Source organism: Entelurus aequoreus, linkage group LG07, assembly GCF_033978785.1.
Source record: "Entelurus aequoreus isolate RoL-2023_Sb linkage group LG07, RoL_Eaeq_v1.1, whole genome shotgun sequence".
Lineage (NCBI taxonomy): Eukaryota > Metazoa > Chordata > Actinopteri > Syngnathiformes > Syngnathidae > Entelurus > Entelurus aequoreus.
Window position 1 is genome coordinate 63,985,975 of NC_084737.1, and position 18,132 is coordinate 64,004,106.

Here is an 18,132-nt window from a genome sequence, read left to right on the forward strand (position 1 = left end):
TAAAAAAAAAAAAATGAAAAAAAATGAAAATGAGATATCAAGATGTAAAAGCCTTGTTGTGCCACTTCTAAAATAATTTCTGTGTAAGGCTCCCAAATACATTTAAGCGAGGCACACAGGTACCGTAGTTTGCTGCTTTTACTTTGAAAATATAGCTTCCGGTGTCAGATTATGAAAAAACATCCGTTTTGGTCTGTTTTTCCGTTTCTGTTTAATGGAGATTTTCATTTTTCTTTTTTGAAAAATAAAATCTATCTTTTATCTTCAGTTACTGCTTTTCAACACCAAAAAATAAGGATGCTTTATTTTTCACTTTTTGTATTTTATAATGAAATGTAAATAAACCAGTCGTTTTTTGTTTTTCAATTTCCATTTATAAAAACAAAATTCAGTGACCAGTCATGAATCATGATACACTGCCGTCTCCCTGATCATGACGTCACACTTATTGCGAAAGTGTACATTTTTTTTACCATGTTGAACGTTTGAGCATAAAATAAAATTCAAAAAAAATTATGCATACAGTCACAATAAAAAATGCATATTTTTAGCAACATTTAAGATTAAACTGTTTTTGGGTGTTTGACACTTGTCTATGAAATGTTCGTATTTCCGATTGTGTAATGACGAAATAGGTCAATTACACTGCCAGGTGTTGTACTGTTATTTAAAACAGGTGTGTTACTCACCTGGGAGTGGTCGTTAGATAATTAAGTCACGCACGGCGGCTGTTAAAGAAGTAAGAATGTCAAGCAAATTACTATTTTAAGGCGAGTTTAGCCTAAACAGTTTAGCCAGCGGGTCGGTGATGTTTGCCTGACTCCTCTTCGTGTTCGCTTGTGCACTTTCGCCAAAAACTGTTACAAAAAAATCTAACTTTGTAAAAAGTTGTGCCCGCGGCTATAAAAAGTCTATCGTGGTGTTCACCGGGTTGCTCTTGATTTTTTTTTCTGTCAAACAGACGAGACGAGTGGCAGTGAGAAAGAAAAGTGGAACAGACTCCACCCAGAAACGAGAGCCAGCCGACGCCATAAAAATGAGTGGTTCCCACCCCCGGCTCCACCAGAGCGCCGCGCCCGCTCCCAACGCTCCCTCCTCGGACAAGGACGCAGAGATGCCCGCCACGGAGAAAGACCTGGCCGAGGACGCGCCGTGGAAGAAGATCCAGCAAAACACTTTCACTCGTTGGTGCAACGAACACCTAAAATGCGTCAACAAGCGCCTCGGCAACTTGCAGACGGACCTGAGCGACGGGCTGCGGCTCATCGGGCTTCTGGAGGTCCTGTCCCAGAAGAAGATGTTCCGAAAGTACAACCAGAGGCCCACCTTCCGCCAGATGCAGCTGGAGAACGTGTCCGTGGCATTGGAGTTCCTGGATAAGGAGAACATCAAGCTGGTGTCCATAGGTGAGTGCCATTAATGCGTTTTACACGTTTTTGCACCAACAAAAACATGGTGGCCAGTAGGAGTTTGGCCTGAACTTGGTATCATCGAGTAACACCATTGACTGAACATTTGTCAGTGTGGAGTGAAAAAGCTCCTATTGTGTGTTTCTACAAGTGTGCATTACTTGTGTCCCCTCCTCCTCTCCACATTGAAGGCTTTGATTTGGGAGGAAAGAGGGGGCCTCCGTTTTTCCAGGCTGGGCCCGGGAACTTGGACCAACTTTCTTGATCCCCAGGGGAAATTGTTTGACACAGTAGCTCAATTACAAGCAAAAAGGCTCACTAAGAACGAGAAAATAGGAACATTAAAACAGCAATACCAACTATACAAAAGGGATTGTGTATAATGAAACAATAGAATGGGTACACAGTTACAAATTAACCAAAGTGACATAATTACAAAAAAGTCTTTAAAAGGGAACTGTACTTTTTCTTTTTAAATTTTGCCTCTAATTCACAATCCTTATGAGACAAGAACACATTTTTTTCCCCCTAATACATCCTAACTCGTAAATAAACATCCACCAATGGGAGCCTTGTCTATTTCGACCATTAAACCCAATAAATAACCATCCAAAAAGCGGCGACAATACTCTATTTACATTTTGTGAGCTAAATATTAACCAAGTATTAGTGATATTATTATAAGCCAAGGCTATTCAACTACATAATGAAATGGCCGCAGTATCAAGAGCCCTAAGGGCTCAGGGGACGGACATCGAAATTTGGATGTTTCGTCAGAAAGTGCGACTGCGTTTACTTAATTACAAAGTAAACTCATTTGATTTCAATACGGTCATAATTCTGCCCTCCCTACTTGTGTAGCGGCGTGTGCAGTTAGCTAATAGCATAGCATGAAGAAACCGAAGCTCCAGACGTTTTGAGAATTGATGTTCCTTCTTTTGAATTGTTTTATTTCTTTACACTTCATCCTTCATTTAGGTTTGTAAGATGAAAACTAAACACAAAATGAACATTACAAAAGTATAACGTTCATTTTGTATTTTACATAAATCAAGTGGGTTTAGTGTTAATACATTCACACAAACTACAGATGTTTACGCAGCTAGGAATTAAACAAATCTGCAGCAAACATTGCACACAATGTTTGTGGCTCAACACAATTAAACTTAAGGTGTGGCGTTACCAGCCTCTACTGGTCAAATTCAGTGCTACATGTATTAAACGAGCTTTGATCGCCAGAGAGTTACTCAGCCAAAAAACAACACGATCACTACAATGCATTCATACTTTGTTGTCCAGTCGCTGTTAAAGTCCAACTTTCGCCCTTTATTTTTTTTCATTGTCGATAGTGCCAGTTTTGGTTTAATGAGTAGTCTTCTTCTACTCACCCAATGCTGCTTAATTGCAACATATATGCCTCGCTGTTGTCCCCGGCGGGGTGGCGGGAGCACTGCATACATGAGCAACCCTAGTTTGAATGGTTTCATCAAGCCTATTTGGGTGATGTTTGGGGGGCCAAATTAAAAGCTTTGGCGGGCCGGCGGTTGAATAGGCCTTTTCTAAGCGCTAACGTTAAGGACTTATGTGGCTCATTGATGAGAGAGAGAGAGAGGCAACATCCTTATGCTGCTGTATTGATTGACATGGGTTGATGAGCTGCTTTCTCACCTCTGAGATTGTGAAAGTTAATTCTACTTCAAAAATGATGCCTCTCACCTTGGTAGTAAAATGATGTGGACATAAACTGAGAAGTTGATACCCTAAAAAAGCCAATTTAGACCCGGAGATGGCAAGAAAGACCCCAAAAGATGCTTCGTTCCACCCTCCTTTTTGTTTGCGATGATTAGGAGTCATTCTTTATCCAAAAGGGATTATATAATTTTATCAGTCGCTATCCCAGTGAGTGCAGACATTGTACAGTAAGTTATGTTTTATTGACGCAAAAGTCTGTTTAAAGTGAGTGTTGTGACATGTTTTTGAAATTAACGCACCACCGTATGCTTAAAATGAGCAAAAGGCATTATATTACATATTATGAATGTTACTACATGACGAATATACTCACAGCATGTATATTAAACCTTGATGGATGTTTTTAAAAAAAAAATAAAAAAATTTAAGCGATTTATAGGCAGTATAAAATGACTCCATTGTAAACTGACTTGCTCACATTTATTTACGAGTTAGAATGTATGAAAAGAAGAAACATGTTCTTCACTTAGATAAGGATTCTGAATGATGGACAAAATTCCCCCGAAAAAGTGCAGTTCCCCTTTAGGTCCAGTCTTTTGTGAGTCATCATTTACCATTTTGCGCTTCAAATATTTTAAAAATATTTTTTTAATTTTCTTGCCTAAATTTAAGTTTTAAATTGTCTGTAGGCTTGGGCAATGCAGCCTAAAATCTATATTGCGATATACCACAATATATTTGGTTTATAACTAATAGTTGTGCCTCACTATAGCGAGACATTGTGACGTCAAGGTTTTCTTTGTATGTGTACTTACTTACATACATGGGTACAGAAGCTCCCACATACATGTACATATATGCATACATACAGTCAAGTGAATTATATTTATATAGCACCTTTCTCTAGTGACTCAAAGTGCTTTTGTACAGTAAAACCTATTTAAGTTAAATTTAAACCAGTGTACATTTAAACCAGTGTGGGTGGCATTGGGAGCAGGTAGGTGAAGTGTCTTGCCCAAGGACACAACAGCAGTGGCTAGAACCCAGCACCCTCAAGTTGCTGACATGGCCGTTCTACCAACAGTGCTATATTGAAGGGGCTGCTTTCAACTTGCCCACAGTTAACATTTTTTTAAAGGAAAAAAAATAACACCAGCGGTTTGTTTCCAATAGTGGTTTACCAGAACAAATATGTTTTTAAAGGCAACATATTATGCAAAACTAACTTTTCTTACCTGTTGGTAACTGTTTGTGTATTTGGGATCTGTATACGCCTAGAAAATTAGAAGGAATATTTATAAAATCTTCCATTCCTTCATACTTCAAATGAGCCATTCAGAATTTGCCCATTTTGAAGTTTTCCCAAGTGTGACATAGGCGGATATCTCCAAATATTGTAGAAATTTACCCAAATTGCTTTGCGCTGTAGTCAATAAGTCCTCTTGTTGTTGGGCAGACTGGCTCGCACATTCATCGTCAGCAGTTGCCATTTGTAATACAAGGTAGCGTGTAGTTTAAAATTTAGATCTGTCTGGTGACTCTTTATGGAGGTGGTAAAACTACAACATGACGCAGTCGTAGTGGAGGCACGTAAAAATACCTCCCACAAAACGGGGCATTCTGAAGAGCTGGGCAGAAGCTTGAAGATGGTTTGTAAAGCATAATCTATGTAACATTTTAAACAAAACAGTCGACCACAAGGAAGTGTTTTAATTGTAGAAAAAAATCATGACCCATTTATACATATTACAGTGCAGTATTTGTCCAATTTGTTTATGTTGTCGTGATCGATAAAGATCCACTAAGCGGAGCCTCCGTTTCCGAGTTAAGGTTTAACAACGCTAATGGGTGGCTAATCTTTTCTATCTTCACCATGATAGTCAAGTTGACCAACTTTTGGCTAAACGTTTTGATGTAATTCCTTGTCAGCATCTGCCTCATCAATAACTCATTTTGACATTGGTGAGAACCATTTGATGCGATTCAGGCTACTGAGACTAACAGCTGTCTGGGCAAAGTGTAGAGTAGGGCTGGGCGATAAAAACAATATCAATATATATCGCGATACACATGTAATCGATATAAAAATGCGTTGCATAAAACGTTTTTTTTTCTTTTTTCCGGAAGAATGCGGAAGTATGTAAGCAAGGTTGGTTGCATGAACAAAGGCACTCGCTCTCTGGTAACCGAGCAATGCAGGAAGTCATCCCTGATCAGTGGGAGTGACACGCTAACAGCCAATCAGGTGACCGTATCAACTATCACGTTTGGTGGATTGTTTGCATGGAGTGAGAAGAGAGTCAAAATGAAGAAATTGTGGATAAAAGAGGAAATGTCACCTGGACAGGTTCTTGGATTTTTCAAAGGGGACCATAGTCAGACCAATGTGGTCTGTAAATGATGCAAGTCAAGACTGCTAATACCTCATCACCTTAGCCGCGCTCAACCTTTAGAGCACAGCTGTAACTTCCTAGCACTAAACCTGCAGAAAATAGTTCTTCTCAGGTTTCTCTGTTTACATTTTCAAATGTTGCACTATTTTCTTACACTTTGAAGCATTTCTTACATATTTCTTATTATTGCACCTTTATTTTAATTAAGCTGGTTAAGTGTACAATGTGATTTTAATATTTTGTTCACATGTTTGAGTGTTTTCCATGCTTGTGTTGACATTTCCTTCCTGCCTTGATAGCTGAGGGATTAATCAAAGGAAGTTACATTTTAAATCAAATATATTTTTCTCCTGGTCATTTTCCATAGGTCATAAAAGTAAATAATCGATATTGACCCAAATAAAACATTGTGACAGTTTTCAGCCATATCGCACAAGCCTACTACAAAATAAAAGTATGTTGGGTTCCTTTTGAGATAGTATTGGATAATCTCTGTATTGGCCGAAAGTCAAGGCTCAAATATCGTATCAGTAAGTGAAGAAGTTGTATCGGGACACAGTCATTTGTACATGTTTAGAAAAAATGTCGTGTAGGAGCCAGCCTGGGCTAAAGAAAAACAAATCACACACACTCCTGCAGCTTCAACGTACATGCTACTAAACCTGCAGAAAAAGTTCTCAGGTTTATCGATGTTTACATTTTCACACTCCTATCGTGATAGTTTTCAGCCATATCACCCAGCCCTGGTAGAGATTAATTTACTCTTGACTCAAGATTCACTTCATCTTCGACATCAATCACAGCTTTGGCGTGAGCGATGTGGAATAACACAGTACACGAAATACTAACGCGGAATGCTAACACGGCTAATGCTCGTAACTACGACTATGATGTTGAACAAGTTTTTGCATAACAACTTGCGTCAATGGTTTTCAGCACATGGAAGCTCAGTTCTAAATATAATGAAATTTTTTCACCTAGTGGTCGTGTTGTAGTGGCCGTTTTGCTTGGAGGATCCTCCGGGCTGCCACTGAGTACTGTGATCGACAGTTGAACACACCCAATGCTACTATATTGGGTGGAATGAGTGTAAAGTTGATATTTAGAAGGTAGTAAATGTTTTTTTATGCTCTATAAAAATATTTGATTTATTAATATACCTACCTCACTGAAATTCCTGAAACCAATTACCTGCGATAAAGGAGGGCCGACACAGAGGAACACAGACACAGGCCTATTGTCTGTGGTCATGTCGTGCAGCGGGCTGGGGCGCCATGGTGTCACAACACTGGCTCCTGCTCGGTGACATCAAACTGGCTTGAATGGACTTTTCTCGGAAACAAGAGACTTGATGCTGGGACATGTCAGTGTCAGAGTTGGTTTTCTACGTCATTCGGTGAATACTTTGTGCCCCGAGTAGCGTCGACTTCGGTCTATAGCAAGAAAGTAGTAGAATCATAAATAGCGGCCATAATGCCAATTATTTTGCATCACAGAAAAGTGTTTTTTTTACTACGTATAACGTGTATCAAAATGTGCTGCAATGATGCATGTTGATAAAGGAGGCAATTCTTATTTGTTCACTCTTTTAGGATAAACTTGATGCTGTATGAATTGTTTTATTGTTATGAATTACTTAACTTGTATATCTATTTGTGTTTTTTATACTTAAGACCACTAGAGTTGCACAGTATCTATTCAGGGTTCTTGATCTTTTTGACCTCGGGGCCCAACTTTTCCACTACAAGGGGACCCCCCACTCAAACTAACACTGAATTGGCAATCTTGATTTTGATCGTATTCAATAATTATATCTAACCTACTTACAGTTTACAGTCTTGTCAACTGATATGAAAGCATGTGATATTTTAAATATTATTATTATTAAGACTTAGGTCAGGCTGATTACAAAAATAAATACTAATCAAATATCTGCAAAAGAAGGGACTTATAAAAACGTATTAAAAAAATTACGTACAATGACGCGGTGCTAAATAAAAATTAATTCAAACTAAATATTAACATGTTTCCTAAACTTTCAAAATGAAAATGCAGCTTTGCCACTTTAGTCGTAATTTTTGCACTTAAAAAGTTTGTTTGAAAGTGTCATTACTGCCACAAGTGGAGGAAAAGTGTATTACAACTGAGTACTGTGGCCAATACACACCACAGCTAAGAAACATATACATCTTGGCGGCCCTCTAGGTGGTGCTTGTGGCCCTGCCATATGGCTAGGAAACATTGATATAGATGATAGTAGGAATCTTTGGGGACTTAATGATTTGATCTGATTCCTGAGTTGACTATTTGATTCAGAATAGATTCTCGTGACGGATTATTTGGTATATTTATCTTTCTTACCATTTTCTGCCGATTGTCCCTTTTGGGGTCGTGGGTGATAATGAAACATTTTCAAAGCAGGTTACAGGCTAGAAAAGCTCCCTCTGGTTGCATGACAATGGTCTAAAAACATTTTTAAACTTGATTTCCTATTTAAAAAAAGTTTCCTTTTTTAAAAAATAAAATAAATAAGTAACATTAATTGTGAAAATTATGAATCTCTTTAGAATCTCTATGAATTGATTTTCTTCTGCCCATCTAGATGAATAAATGATATTCACATTGTGAATAATGTATGTTGATACATTGTGTCCTGCAAATTTGACTGCGACAAGTGAACGACCACGTTCACAACGCAATGTAGCATCCTCGTGAGTGAGCTAGCGGCTAGCGAACCTGACTCTTCCCCATGGCGGCGAATAAACTGTCTTACACGTAACATTATCACCAGAGGACGTGGAATAGCGAACATGCTACACCATACACGTAGGGTACTGTAAGCCAGTGGTTCTTAACCAAGCGCCCTCTTGCAGGCTGTCAAATGTTTCTCATTTGCAGTCCGCATAGCAGTACTCTAATGTATGCACTTTTCTACCACTTGTGGCTGTAATGACTATCTCAAACCAAAGAAATCTGTCTAAGGGCAAAAATTATGACTAAAGCGGTGAAGCTGTATTTTCATTTGCACTTACATTTTATTGACAGTTTAAGAAACACATTTTATTATTCATCTATTTAAATGTATTATTTTAGCACTGCCTATGTGCATTTAAATTGTATTATCTTTTACAGTATATTTGACAAGTACTTATTATTGTGATCAGCCTATCCTAAGCCTTGATGATGATTTTTAATGCATTATAACCCATTTGACAAGGTTTATCCTGTTAATCATATCTAACCTACAGACAGTATTTACAGTTTAAGAGTAAAATGACTAATTCTGTGTTGATATTTGAGGCGGCCCTGGGCACCGCTGTAGTGAAAACGTTGGGCCCCAAGGTCCAAAAGGTTAAACGGCTGCTGTCAGCCATGCTAATTGCTAAGCTCTTGAATGTTAACGGGTGGGTGGATCAACACAAATCAACGTAACGATACAAAGCAATCATTATATTGTTTGATAATATGGCGTGGCGAAGTTGGTAGAGTGGCTGTGCCAGCAATCGGAGTGTTGCTGGTTACTGGGGTTCAATCCCCACCTTCTACCTTCCTAGTCACGTCCGTTGTGTCCTTGGGCAAGACACTTCACCCTTTGCCTCTGATGGCTGCTGGTTAGCGCCTTGCATGGCAGCTCCCGCCATCGGTGTGTGAATGTGTGTGTGAATGGGTAAATGTGGAAATACTGTCAAAGCGCTTTGAGTACCTTGAAGGTAGAAAAGCGCTATACAAGTACATTTATCATTTATTTATAATTGGATCAACATTTCTTTTTTTAGGTTTTTAATGTTTTTGTTGTTTACAAACTTAGTAAAAAAAAAAAAGTCCCTGCACGAATGAAGGCTTTAAAAGGTAAAAGCCAAATAATTCCAATTAGTGCAAATGGTAGTTTTTGCTTATGTCTACTTATTTTGCACTAATGACTTTTTCTGCTGAAAATATTAAATGTAATGTGACGCGTTGTATAAATATAATTCACTTATTCACACTGCCGCCCTGTTTTGTCTGAATATAAATATCAAATATATCAGTCAATGATCTTACTACAGAAAGTAAGCAGATATTAACTGTAAATGATGCAATATTTTGCCATAGGCCGATAAGTCAGCAGCTAAATTAGGAGCCTTTGTAACCCATTTAGGTGTTTATTATTTATAAGCCGAATAATATAATATAATAGCAGGCTGCAATATAAATTTGAGGCCGTATTGCCCATCTCTATTCCGCATATACGTCATCACACAGCAATTGACGAATAAAAAAGCAATTGGTCGTGTAGGTCGTTGGTTCATGCCACACGGCCCCACAAACCTTTGAAGAATATGGTTAATAATGCAGTAGTACCTCAGGGTACGGGTTAAATTGGTCTGTGACACACCCCAGACCTTGAAAAACTTGTATTGCAAAACGTTGCCCAATGAAATGAATTTTAAAAAATTAAAAAAAATTAAACTGTCCCCGCTCCCCCCAAAAAATCTAAATTTTAATATGTAACATGCCTTTTTTAAAAAGAAAAAAAACCTTTAAGATAACATGGTATAATAGAATGTAGTACAAACAAGTACAGTAGTTTGATGTTAATGTACAGTTTTCACCTTGGAGAGTGGACTTCCTCACAGCTGTTTCTCTGGTAAACACACCATTAGCACCATCTCCATATTTTAATGGATAAATGTTCAGATACTTTAACCTCCTCTGCTGGTGTTATGGACTCGTTCTGCTTCAGTATGGTGCAGACTAGCCGTGTCACGCCCAAACTGCTGCACCAAGTTCGCTAGCTACATGCTCTGTCATTGTTTTGATGATTTCATTCTGTAATTCAATGAACATCATCCACTTCTTCTCAGCACTGTCCTTCACAACCATGCTTGGAAAAACTAAGTTATGTCTATCTCTAGCTATAAGCTAATGCTAGCGAGTAAGAGCGGATCTTACGGGGTTCACTGACATTCACTACACCAACTAGTGGCGGGGAGGCTTCTCATCCCAATTTTTGTTAGCAACTTAAAGCAAGTGTGAGGGTGTTGGAAAATAGCGATCGGATCGTGATAATTTATTACTATTCTGAATCAATTAAAAATATTAATTGATTAATAATAAAAAAAAGAATTCAGCATCTAATTTGTTGTGTGTGTGTATAGAATGGAGCTTGTGAAACCTGTTAGTTTTATTTAATTTAATTGATAAGTGAGAATCTGATGGAATTGTAAGTTTTTGCCCATATCTTTAATCGTGTTTATTCAATCAGCAGGTATCTCCTAATGTAGTTGATATAATTTGTAACGGACACTGAAAATGTAGCAGAATATGGATGATCTGTTAGTCATTTTAAAAGTGAATCTAAAGCAGATGTCCTGGTTGTAAATTTGAACTGTCTTAAAGGCCTACTGAAATGAATTTTTTTTATTTAAACGGGGATAGCAGATCTATTCTATGTGTCATACTTGATCATTTCGCGATATTGCCATATTTTTGCTGAAAGGATTTAGTATAGAACAACGACGATAAAGATTGCAACTTTTGGTATCTGATTAAAAAAAAGGCTTGCACCTACCGGAAGTAGCGTGACGTAGTCAGTTGAACATATACGCAAAGTTCCCTATTGTTTACAATGATGGCCGCATGAAGTGAGAGAGATTCGGACCGAGAAAGCGACAATTTCCCCATTAATTTGAGCGAGGATGAAAGATTTGTGGATGAGTAAAGTGCAAGTGAAGGACTAGTGGGGAGTTGAAGCTATTCAGATAGGGAAGATGCTGTGAGAGCCGGGGGTGACCTGATATTCAGCTGGGAATGACTACAACAGTAAATAAACACAAGACATATATATACTCTATTAGCCACAACACAACCAGGCTTATATTTAATATGCCACAAATTAATCCTGCATAAAAACACCTGCGTGTTTGTTATGCTAGCTCCTAGCTCCTCTGCTAGCTCCTAGCTCCATAGAACACGCCAATACAATTCAAACACCTGATCAACACACACAATCACTCAGCCCAAAAGACCGTTTACCTAACCCAAGGTTCATAAAGCTTATATATTTTTAAAAAGTTACGTACGTGACGCGCACATACGGTCAAGTTATCGAATGTTTAGCAGCCAAGGCTGCATACTCACGGTACCTGATATTCAGCTGGGAATGACTACAACAGTAAATAAACACAAGACATATATATACTCTATTAGCCACAACACAACCAGGCTTATATTTAATATGCCACAAATTAATCCTGCATAATAACACCTGCGTGTTTGTTATGCTAGCTCCTAGCTCCTCTGCTAGCTCCTAGCTCCATAGAACACGCCAATACAATTCAAACACCTGATCAACACACACAATCACTCAGCCCAAAAGACCGTTCACCTAACCCAAGGTTCATAAAGCTTATATATTTTAAAAAAGTTACGTACGTGACGCGCACGTACGGTACGGTACGTGTTATGCTAGCTCCTAGCTCCTCTGCTAGCTCCTAGCTCCATAGAACACGCCAATACAATTCAAACACATGATCAACACACACAATCACTCAGCCCAAAAGACCGTTCACCTAACCCAAGGTTCATAAAGCTTATATATTTTAAAAAAGTTACGTACATACGCAAAAAAAAAGCCAAAGCTGCATACTCACAGTAGCACGTCTGCGTCTTTGTCATCCAAATCAAAGTAATCCTGGTAAGAGTCTGTGTTGTCCCAGTTCTCTACAGGCGTCTGTGTATCCAAATCAAAAGTCCTCCTGGTTAGAGTCTCTGTTATCCGAGTTCTTCCATCTTGACTGCATCTTACGGGAATGTAAACAAAGAAGCGCCGGCTGTGTACTGTTGTGGCTGACTACGTTCGAAAAATACGTCCATTTCGCACCGACAACTTTCTTCTTTGCTTGCTCGGCTTCCTTCTCTATAATGCAATGAACATGATTGAAACAGATTCACGAACACAGATGTCCAGAATACTGTGGAATTATGAAATGAAAACAGAGCTTTTTCGTATCGGCTTCAATGTGGAAGGCATACCCGTGTTCGCCGGGCTACGTCACACGCATACGTCATCCTCAGAGGCGTTTCGAACCGGAAGTTTAGCGGCAAATTTAAAATGTCACTTTATAAGTTAACCCGGCCGTATTGGCATGTGTTATAATGTTAAGATTTCATCATTGATATATAAACTATCAGACTGCGTGGTCGGTAGTAGTGGGTTTCAGTAGGCCTTTAAGTTGCACTCCAGCCCCATAGGTGGCGGTATTCCAATTTGACAACTGCCCCACATGAATATATGCATCACACCAAATATTTAATGGTCTGTGCATCATACTTTCACAAAGCCAAACATGTTTCTGTGAGTTATGTTTTGTTCTTGGCTGAGGAAATTCTCATCTGGTCAGTCACGTGGTGTGGTTCTAGAGCAGTCCACCCTGCATCTCTTGCTCGGTCTACAACATCTGTGGGGAAGGGGAGCAGGAATAGGTTGGTGACTGGAGCAGCTGTGAATCCGACGCAAGTGACATCCCTGAGGGGAATGTCTGGCTCGTGTTGTGGTTTCCATGTGCATGCAAACGCTTTCCAGCAGGTGAGACTGCACGCTCTTCAACTCCAACCTGGACATGGTTGATATTATAGCAGCATACCCTTGGTGTAAAACCCCTTCAAGGACCCTGGCAGTGTCTAATCAGTGTTAATTTCCATAGATGTCTGGCCCATGTATCAGTTTTCTCCCACGCCTAGAATGTGCCACTGGTAGGTTTTTAGGGCGTTAATACCACCTCACTCACCCTCATCCTGCTTCTCCTTTTTTGGCTCGTCTAATCTGCAGATCAGAAGCCTGCTCTGCTCGTACTTCCTCCTTCCATTGCAGAAAATGGACACACCCTTGCAGCCACAATTTATCACAGACCTGCCATCACAGCTCAGCACGATGCTTGAGGTCCCTCTCCGTTTTTCACCGCCGTCCTACTTGTCAACTTGGTGTGCCTTTTCATATCTTTGTTTGCTCTCAAAGTATTGATCATACAGCCCAGTCAGGAGTTCACACAATCAAGTCAATGTGAAACTTTTTTTTTTTCTTTTTCTTTTTTTTAAGCTACTGCACTTTAAACACTAGGGGTGCACAAAAAATCAATTCACATCCAAATTGTGATTATTATTCATTCAAATTTTAAATCGATTCATAAAGTTAAGTTCCAACGATAGTCTCACACACTAGGTGTGGTGAAATGTTAAAATGTGTGTGTTTAAATTTTAAAACAATGTTTTATGCCATCTTTTTGCAACCGAAATGAGCTGTTCTAACTTGTTTGGTATAATTGTACTGAAACTTTTTCAAATACATAGCGAGAATCTGTTTACTTTGAGAATCGTGTTGAATCGAGATTCGAATTGACACCCCAGGAATTGGATCTAATCGTTGGATGCCTAAATATTCACACTCCTATTAAACACCAAACATTGTCATGCACTGATTGTTTTTTTAATTACCTCCACTTCACTTCCAGTTAAGCAGATACCTAAAACTTTTTGAGACTCAAGACCGATAATTTATATTTTTTTCAGATTTAGATCTAACTTTAGTAGTGCACACCTTTCTTTAGCAGCAGACATCTGTTGTTCCAGGTGACTGATTAGGCTTGATGTGTTGAAGTGTAATATTTTTACCCCCCACCTTGCAGCGTGTCTGCAGAACATTTTGGTGCAAATGGCACACAAAATGTATTTGAAACAGTAAAGGAGTCCCACATGATTGACTCCATGTTCGTGTCCAATGAACTCCGAAGTGAGGCGCGCTTTTTGTTCACCCTTACCCGCAGTTCAAGTAATCTCGCCTCTTTGGAGCCCTATTTTCTAAAATAATGTCGGGAATCAGAGCTATTTTTTAAGGTTATTGGATTTATTAGAATAACGTCACAATTCGTCACATCGGCTTGAAAATTATTTGTGCACCTTTAGCTGTCAAATTGACTTACTTATTGCATCTTGAAATTGTTTGAGGTGTCGATATTAAAAAATAAAATAAAAATAAAAAGTTTGTAGTTGATTGATAGCAGTAGCAACATTTTTCTTATTTGTGGAAATGTTTGGATTAAAAAAGGCAATCAATCAATGTTTATTTATATAGCCCTAAATCACAAGTGTCTCAAAGGGCTGTACAAGCCACAACGACATCCTCGGTACAGAGCCCACATACGGGCAAGGAAAACTCACCCCAGTGGGACGTCAATGTGAATGACTATGAGAAACCTTGGAGAGGACCGCATATGTGGGTGACCCCTCCCCCTCTAGGGGAGACCGAAAGCAATGGATGTCGAGTGGGTCTGACATAATATTGTGAAAGTCCAACACATCAGCGAAAGTCCAGTCTATAGTGGGGCCAGCAGGAACCATCCCGAGTGGAGACGGGTCAGCAGCGTAGAGATGTCCCATCTGATGGACAGGCTAGCGGTCCTCCCCGGGTTGGGAGCAGAGTAGAAAAGAAAATAAAAGAAACGGCAGATCAACTGGTCTAAAAAGGGAGTCTATTTAAAGGCTACAGTATACAAATGAGTTTTTAGATGACTTAAATGCTTCTACTGAGGTAGCATCTCTAACTTTTACCGGGAGGGCATTCCATAGTATTGGAGCCCAAATAGAAAACGCTCTATAGCCCGCAGACTTTTTTTGGGCTCTGGGAATCACTAATAAGCCGGAGTTCTTTGAACGCAGATTTCTTGCCGGGACATACGGTACAATACAATCCGCAAGATAGGCAGGAGCTTGACCGTGTAGTATTTTATACGTAAGTAGTAAAACCTTAAAGTCGCATCTTAGGTGCACAGGAAGCCAGTGCAAGTGAGCCAGTATAGGCGTAATATGATCAAACTTTCTTGTTTTTGTCAAGTCTAGCAGCCGCATTTTGTACCATCTGTAATCTTTTAATGCTAGACATAGGGAGGCCCGAAAATAAAACGTTACAGTAATCGAGACGAGATGTAACGACCGCATGGATAATGATCTCAGCATCGCTTGTGGACAAAATGGAACGAATTTTAGCGATATTACGGAGATGAAAGAAGGCCGTTTTAGTAACACTCTTAATGTGCGACTCAAACGAGAGAGTTGGGTCGAAGATAATACCCAGATTCTTTACCGAGTCGCCTTGTTTAATTGTTTGGTTGTCAAATGTTAAGGTGGTATTATTAAATAGATGTCGGTGTTGAGCAGGACCGATAATCAGCATTTCCGTTTTCTTAGCGTTGAGTTGCAAAAAGTTAGCGGACATCCATTGTTTAATTTCATTAAGACACGCCTCCAGCTGACTACAATCCGGCGTGTTGGTCAGCTTTAGGGGCATGTAGAGTTGGGTGTCATCAGCATAACAGTAAAAGCTAACACCGTATTTGCGTATGATGTCACCTAGCGGCAGCATGTAAATACTAAAGAGTGCAGGGCCAAGAACCGAACCCTGGGGAACTCCGCACATTACCTTAACATAGTCCGAGGTCACATTGTTATGGGAAACACACTGCATCCTGTCAGTAAGATAAGAGTTAAACCAAGACAAGGCTAAGTCTGTCATCCCAATACGCGTTTTGATACACTCTAATAAATTATGATCAACAGTATCGAAAGCGGCGCTAAGATCAAGAAGCAGCAACATAGATGAAGCATCAGAATCCATCGTTAGCAATAGATCATTAGTCATTTTTGCGAGGGCTGTCTCCGTAGAGTGATTTGCCCTGAAACCGGACTGAAAAGGTTCACAGAGATTGTTAGACGCTAAGTGTTCATTTAGCTGCTGTGCTACAATTTTTTAGAGGATTTTCGAGATAAACGGAAGGTGGGACACCGGCCGGTAGTTTACCAGGAGATCAGGATCGAGGTTAGGTCTTTTGAGTAGAGGATGAATAACCGCTTTTTTGAATGCTAGGGGAACAGTGCCAGAGGAAAGTGATAAGTTTATAATATTTAACACTGATGGACCTAATAATACAAAAAGCTCCTTGATAAGTTTCCCAGGAATTGGGTCAAGTAAACATGTTGTTTGTTTTGTCCCCATTTACACATTTTGATAATTCCTCCAATGTTATTTCATCAAAGAGAGAGAAACTATTTTGGAGGGCGGTATCCGTCGTATATACAGTCGTATCTGTGTTAATAGAACCCAGTTGTAGCTGAGATGCATTGTCTTTAATCTCTTTTCTAATGACTTCAATTTTCTTATTAAAGAAATTCATAAAGTCATCTGCTGAGTGGGTGGAGCTACTGGGAGAAGTCCCTTGTTGGGTTAGCGATGCTACTGTACTAAACAGAAATTTAGGATCATTTTTGTTGAGGTGGATGAGATTTGAGTAATATTTAGCTTTAGCTGAGGTAAGCATGCGTTTATAAGTTATTAAACTATCACACCATGCTTGATGGAAAACCTCAAGTTTAGTCGCACGCCATTTGCGTTCCAGCTTTCTACATGATAATTTCTGGGCTTTAGTTTCTTCTGTAAACCATGGGGTACGCCTTTTAGGGGCCCTTTTTAGCTTTAGCGGTGCTACACTATCAATGGTGTCGCGTAGGGCGTCATTGAAATTGTTAGAGGTTATCAATAGAGCCCACATAATTTGGGAATGGTGCCATTACGAAGGCAGTAGGTCAGTAAGAGTCGTCGTTGTGGCAGCATTAATGTTGCGGCTGCTATAGTAGTTATTATTATTATTATTATTAGTTTGTTGACAATGAGTCAGAACTTCGAATTTTATAAGGTAATGATCGGACATTACTTTAGTGTACGGGAGTATCGTAACTTTAGAGGTGGTGACACCCCTGACAAGCACTAGATCTATCGTATTACCGTTGCGATGCGTGGGTTCATTTATTATTTGTGTAAGACCACAGCTATCAATTATAGTCTGGAGCGCCATGCAAGGAGGGTCCGATGGGGTATTCATATGGATATTAAAGTCCCCCATTATGATTATATTGTCGGCGTGCGTCACTAGATCAGCAACAAACTCTGAGGAATTCACTGATGAAGTCCGAATAGGGCCCAGGGGGGCGGTAGATAACAGCCAGGTGGAGAGGCAGCGGTGTGACAAACCTCAAAGTGAGCACATCAAACGAGTTATATTTATTATTTAGGTTAGGTGTAAGATTATAGTTTTCATTGTATATTAGTGCGACACCCCCTCCCCTTTTAAGAGGTCAGGCAACATGTGTATTGGTATAGTTAGGAGGAGATGCCTCATTTAGCGCAAAAAAATCGTCTGGTTTGAGCCAGGTCTCGGCGAGACCAACGACGTCAAGTTTGTTGTCTCTAATGACTTCATTAACTAATAACGTTTTGGAAGATAATGATCTTATGTTTAAAAAGCCCATATTATAGGTAGTGGGCTGTTTTGAGGATTGTTTGTTGAAATTATCCGAAGTAGCAATATTAATAATGTTGAGTTTATTATGCGTATTGCACTTTAAATAGTTTCGACCATATCTAGGAATTGATACGACGGGGATATTCAGATTGTTTGCTTGATGTTGCGATAAACTGAACGCATCATAGTTAGCTACCTCAGTACAATGTATGTCTGCCTCTGACACGGTCACAAAAGAAAAAACATTATGTGAGTTGTTTTATTCTAAGAGAATTGCTATGTGTGCAGGGATTATCCAGCCTGACGCCG

General features: G+C 39.4%; 1 protein-coding gene across 3 annotated transcripts in view; it reads left to right on the plus strand.

Moving 5' to 3' along the window:
• The first annotated feature begins 760 nt into the window (after window positions 1-760).
• flna (filamin A, alpha (actin binding protein 280)) overlaps window positions 761-18,132 on the plus strand; it is a 105,860-nt gene continuing 88,488 nt past the window's right edge. For all 3 annotated transcript variants that reach the window (XM_062054195.1, XM_062054197.1, XM_062054196.1), the window contains exon 1: window positions 761-1,406. In XM_062054195.1, the coding sequence (XP_061910179.1) occupies window positions 1,037-1,406 (370 nt within the window). In that variant the 5' untranslated portion in view covers window positions 761-1,036. The remainder of the gene's footprint in view (window positions 1,407-18,132) is intronic.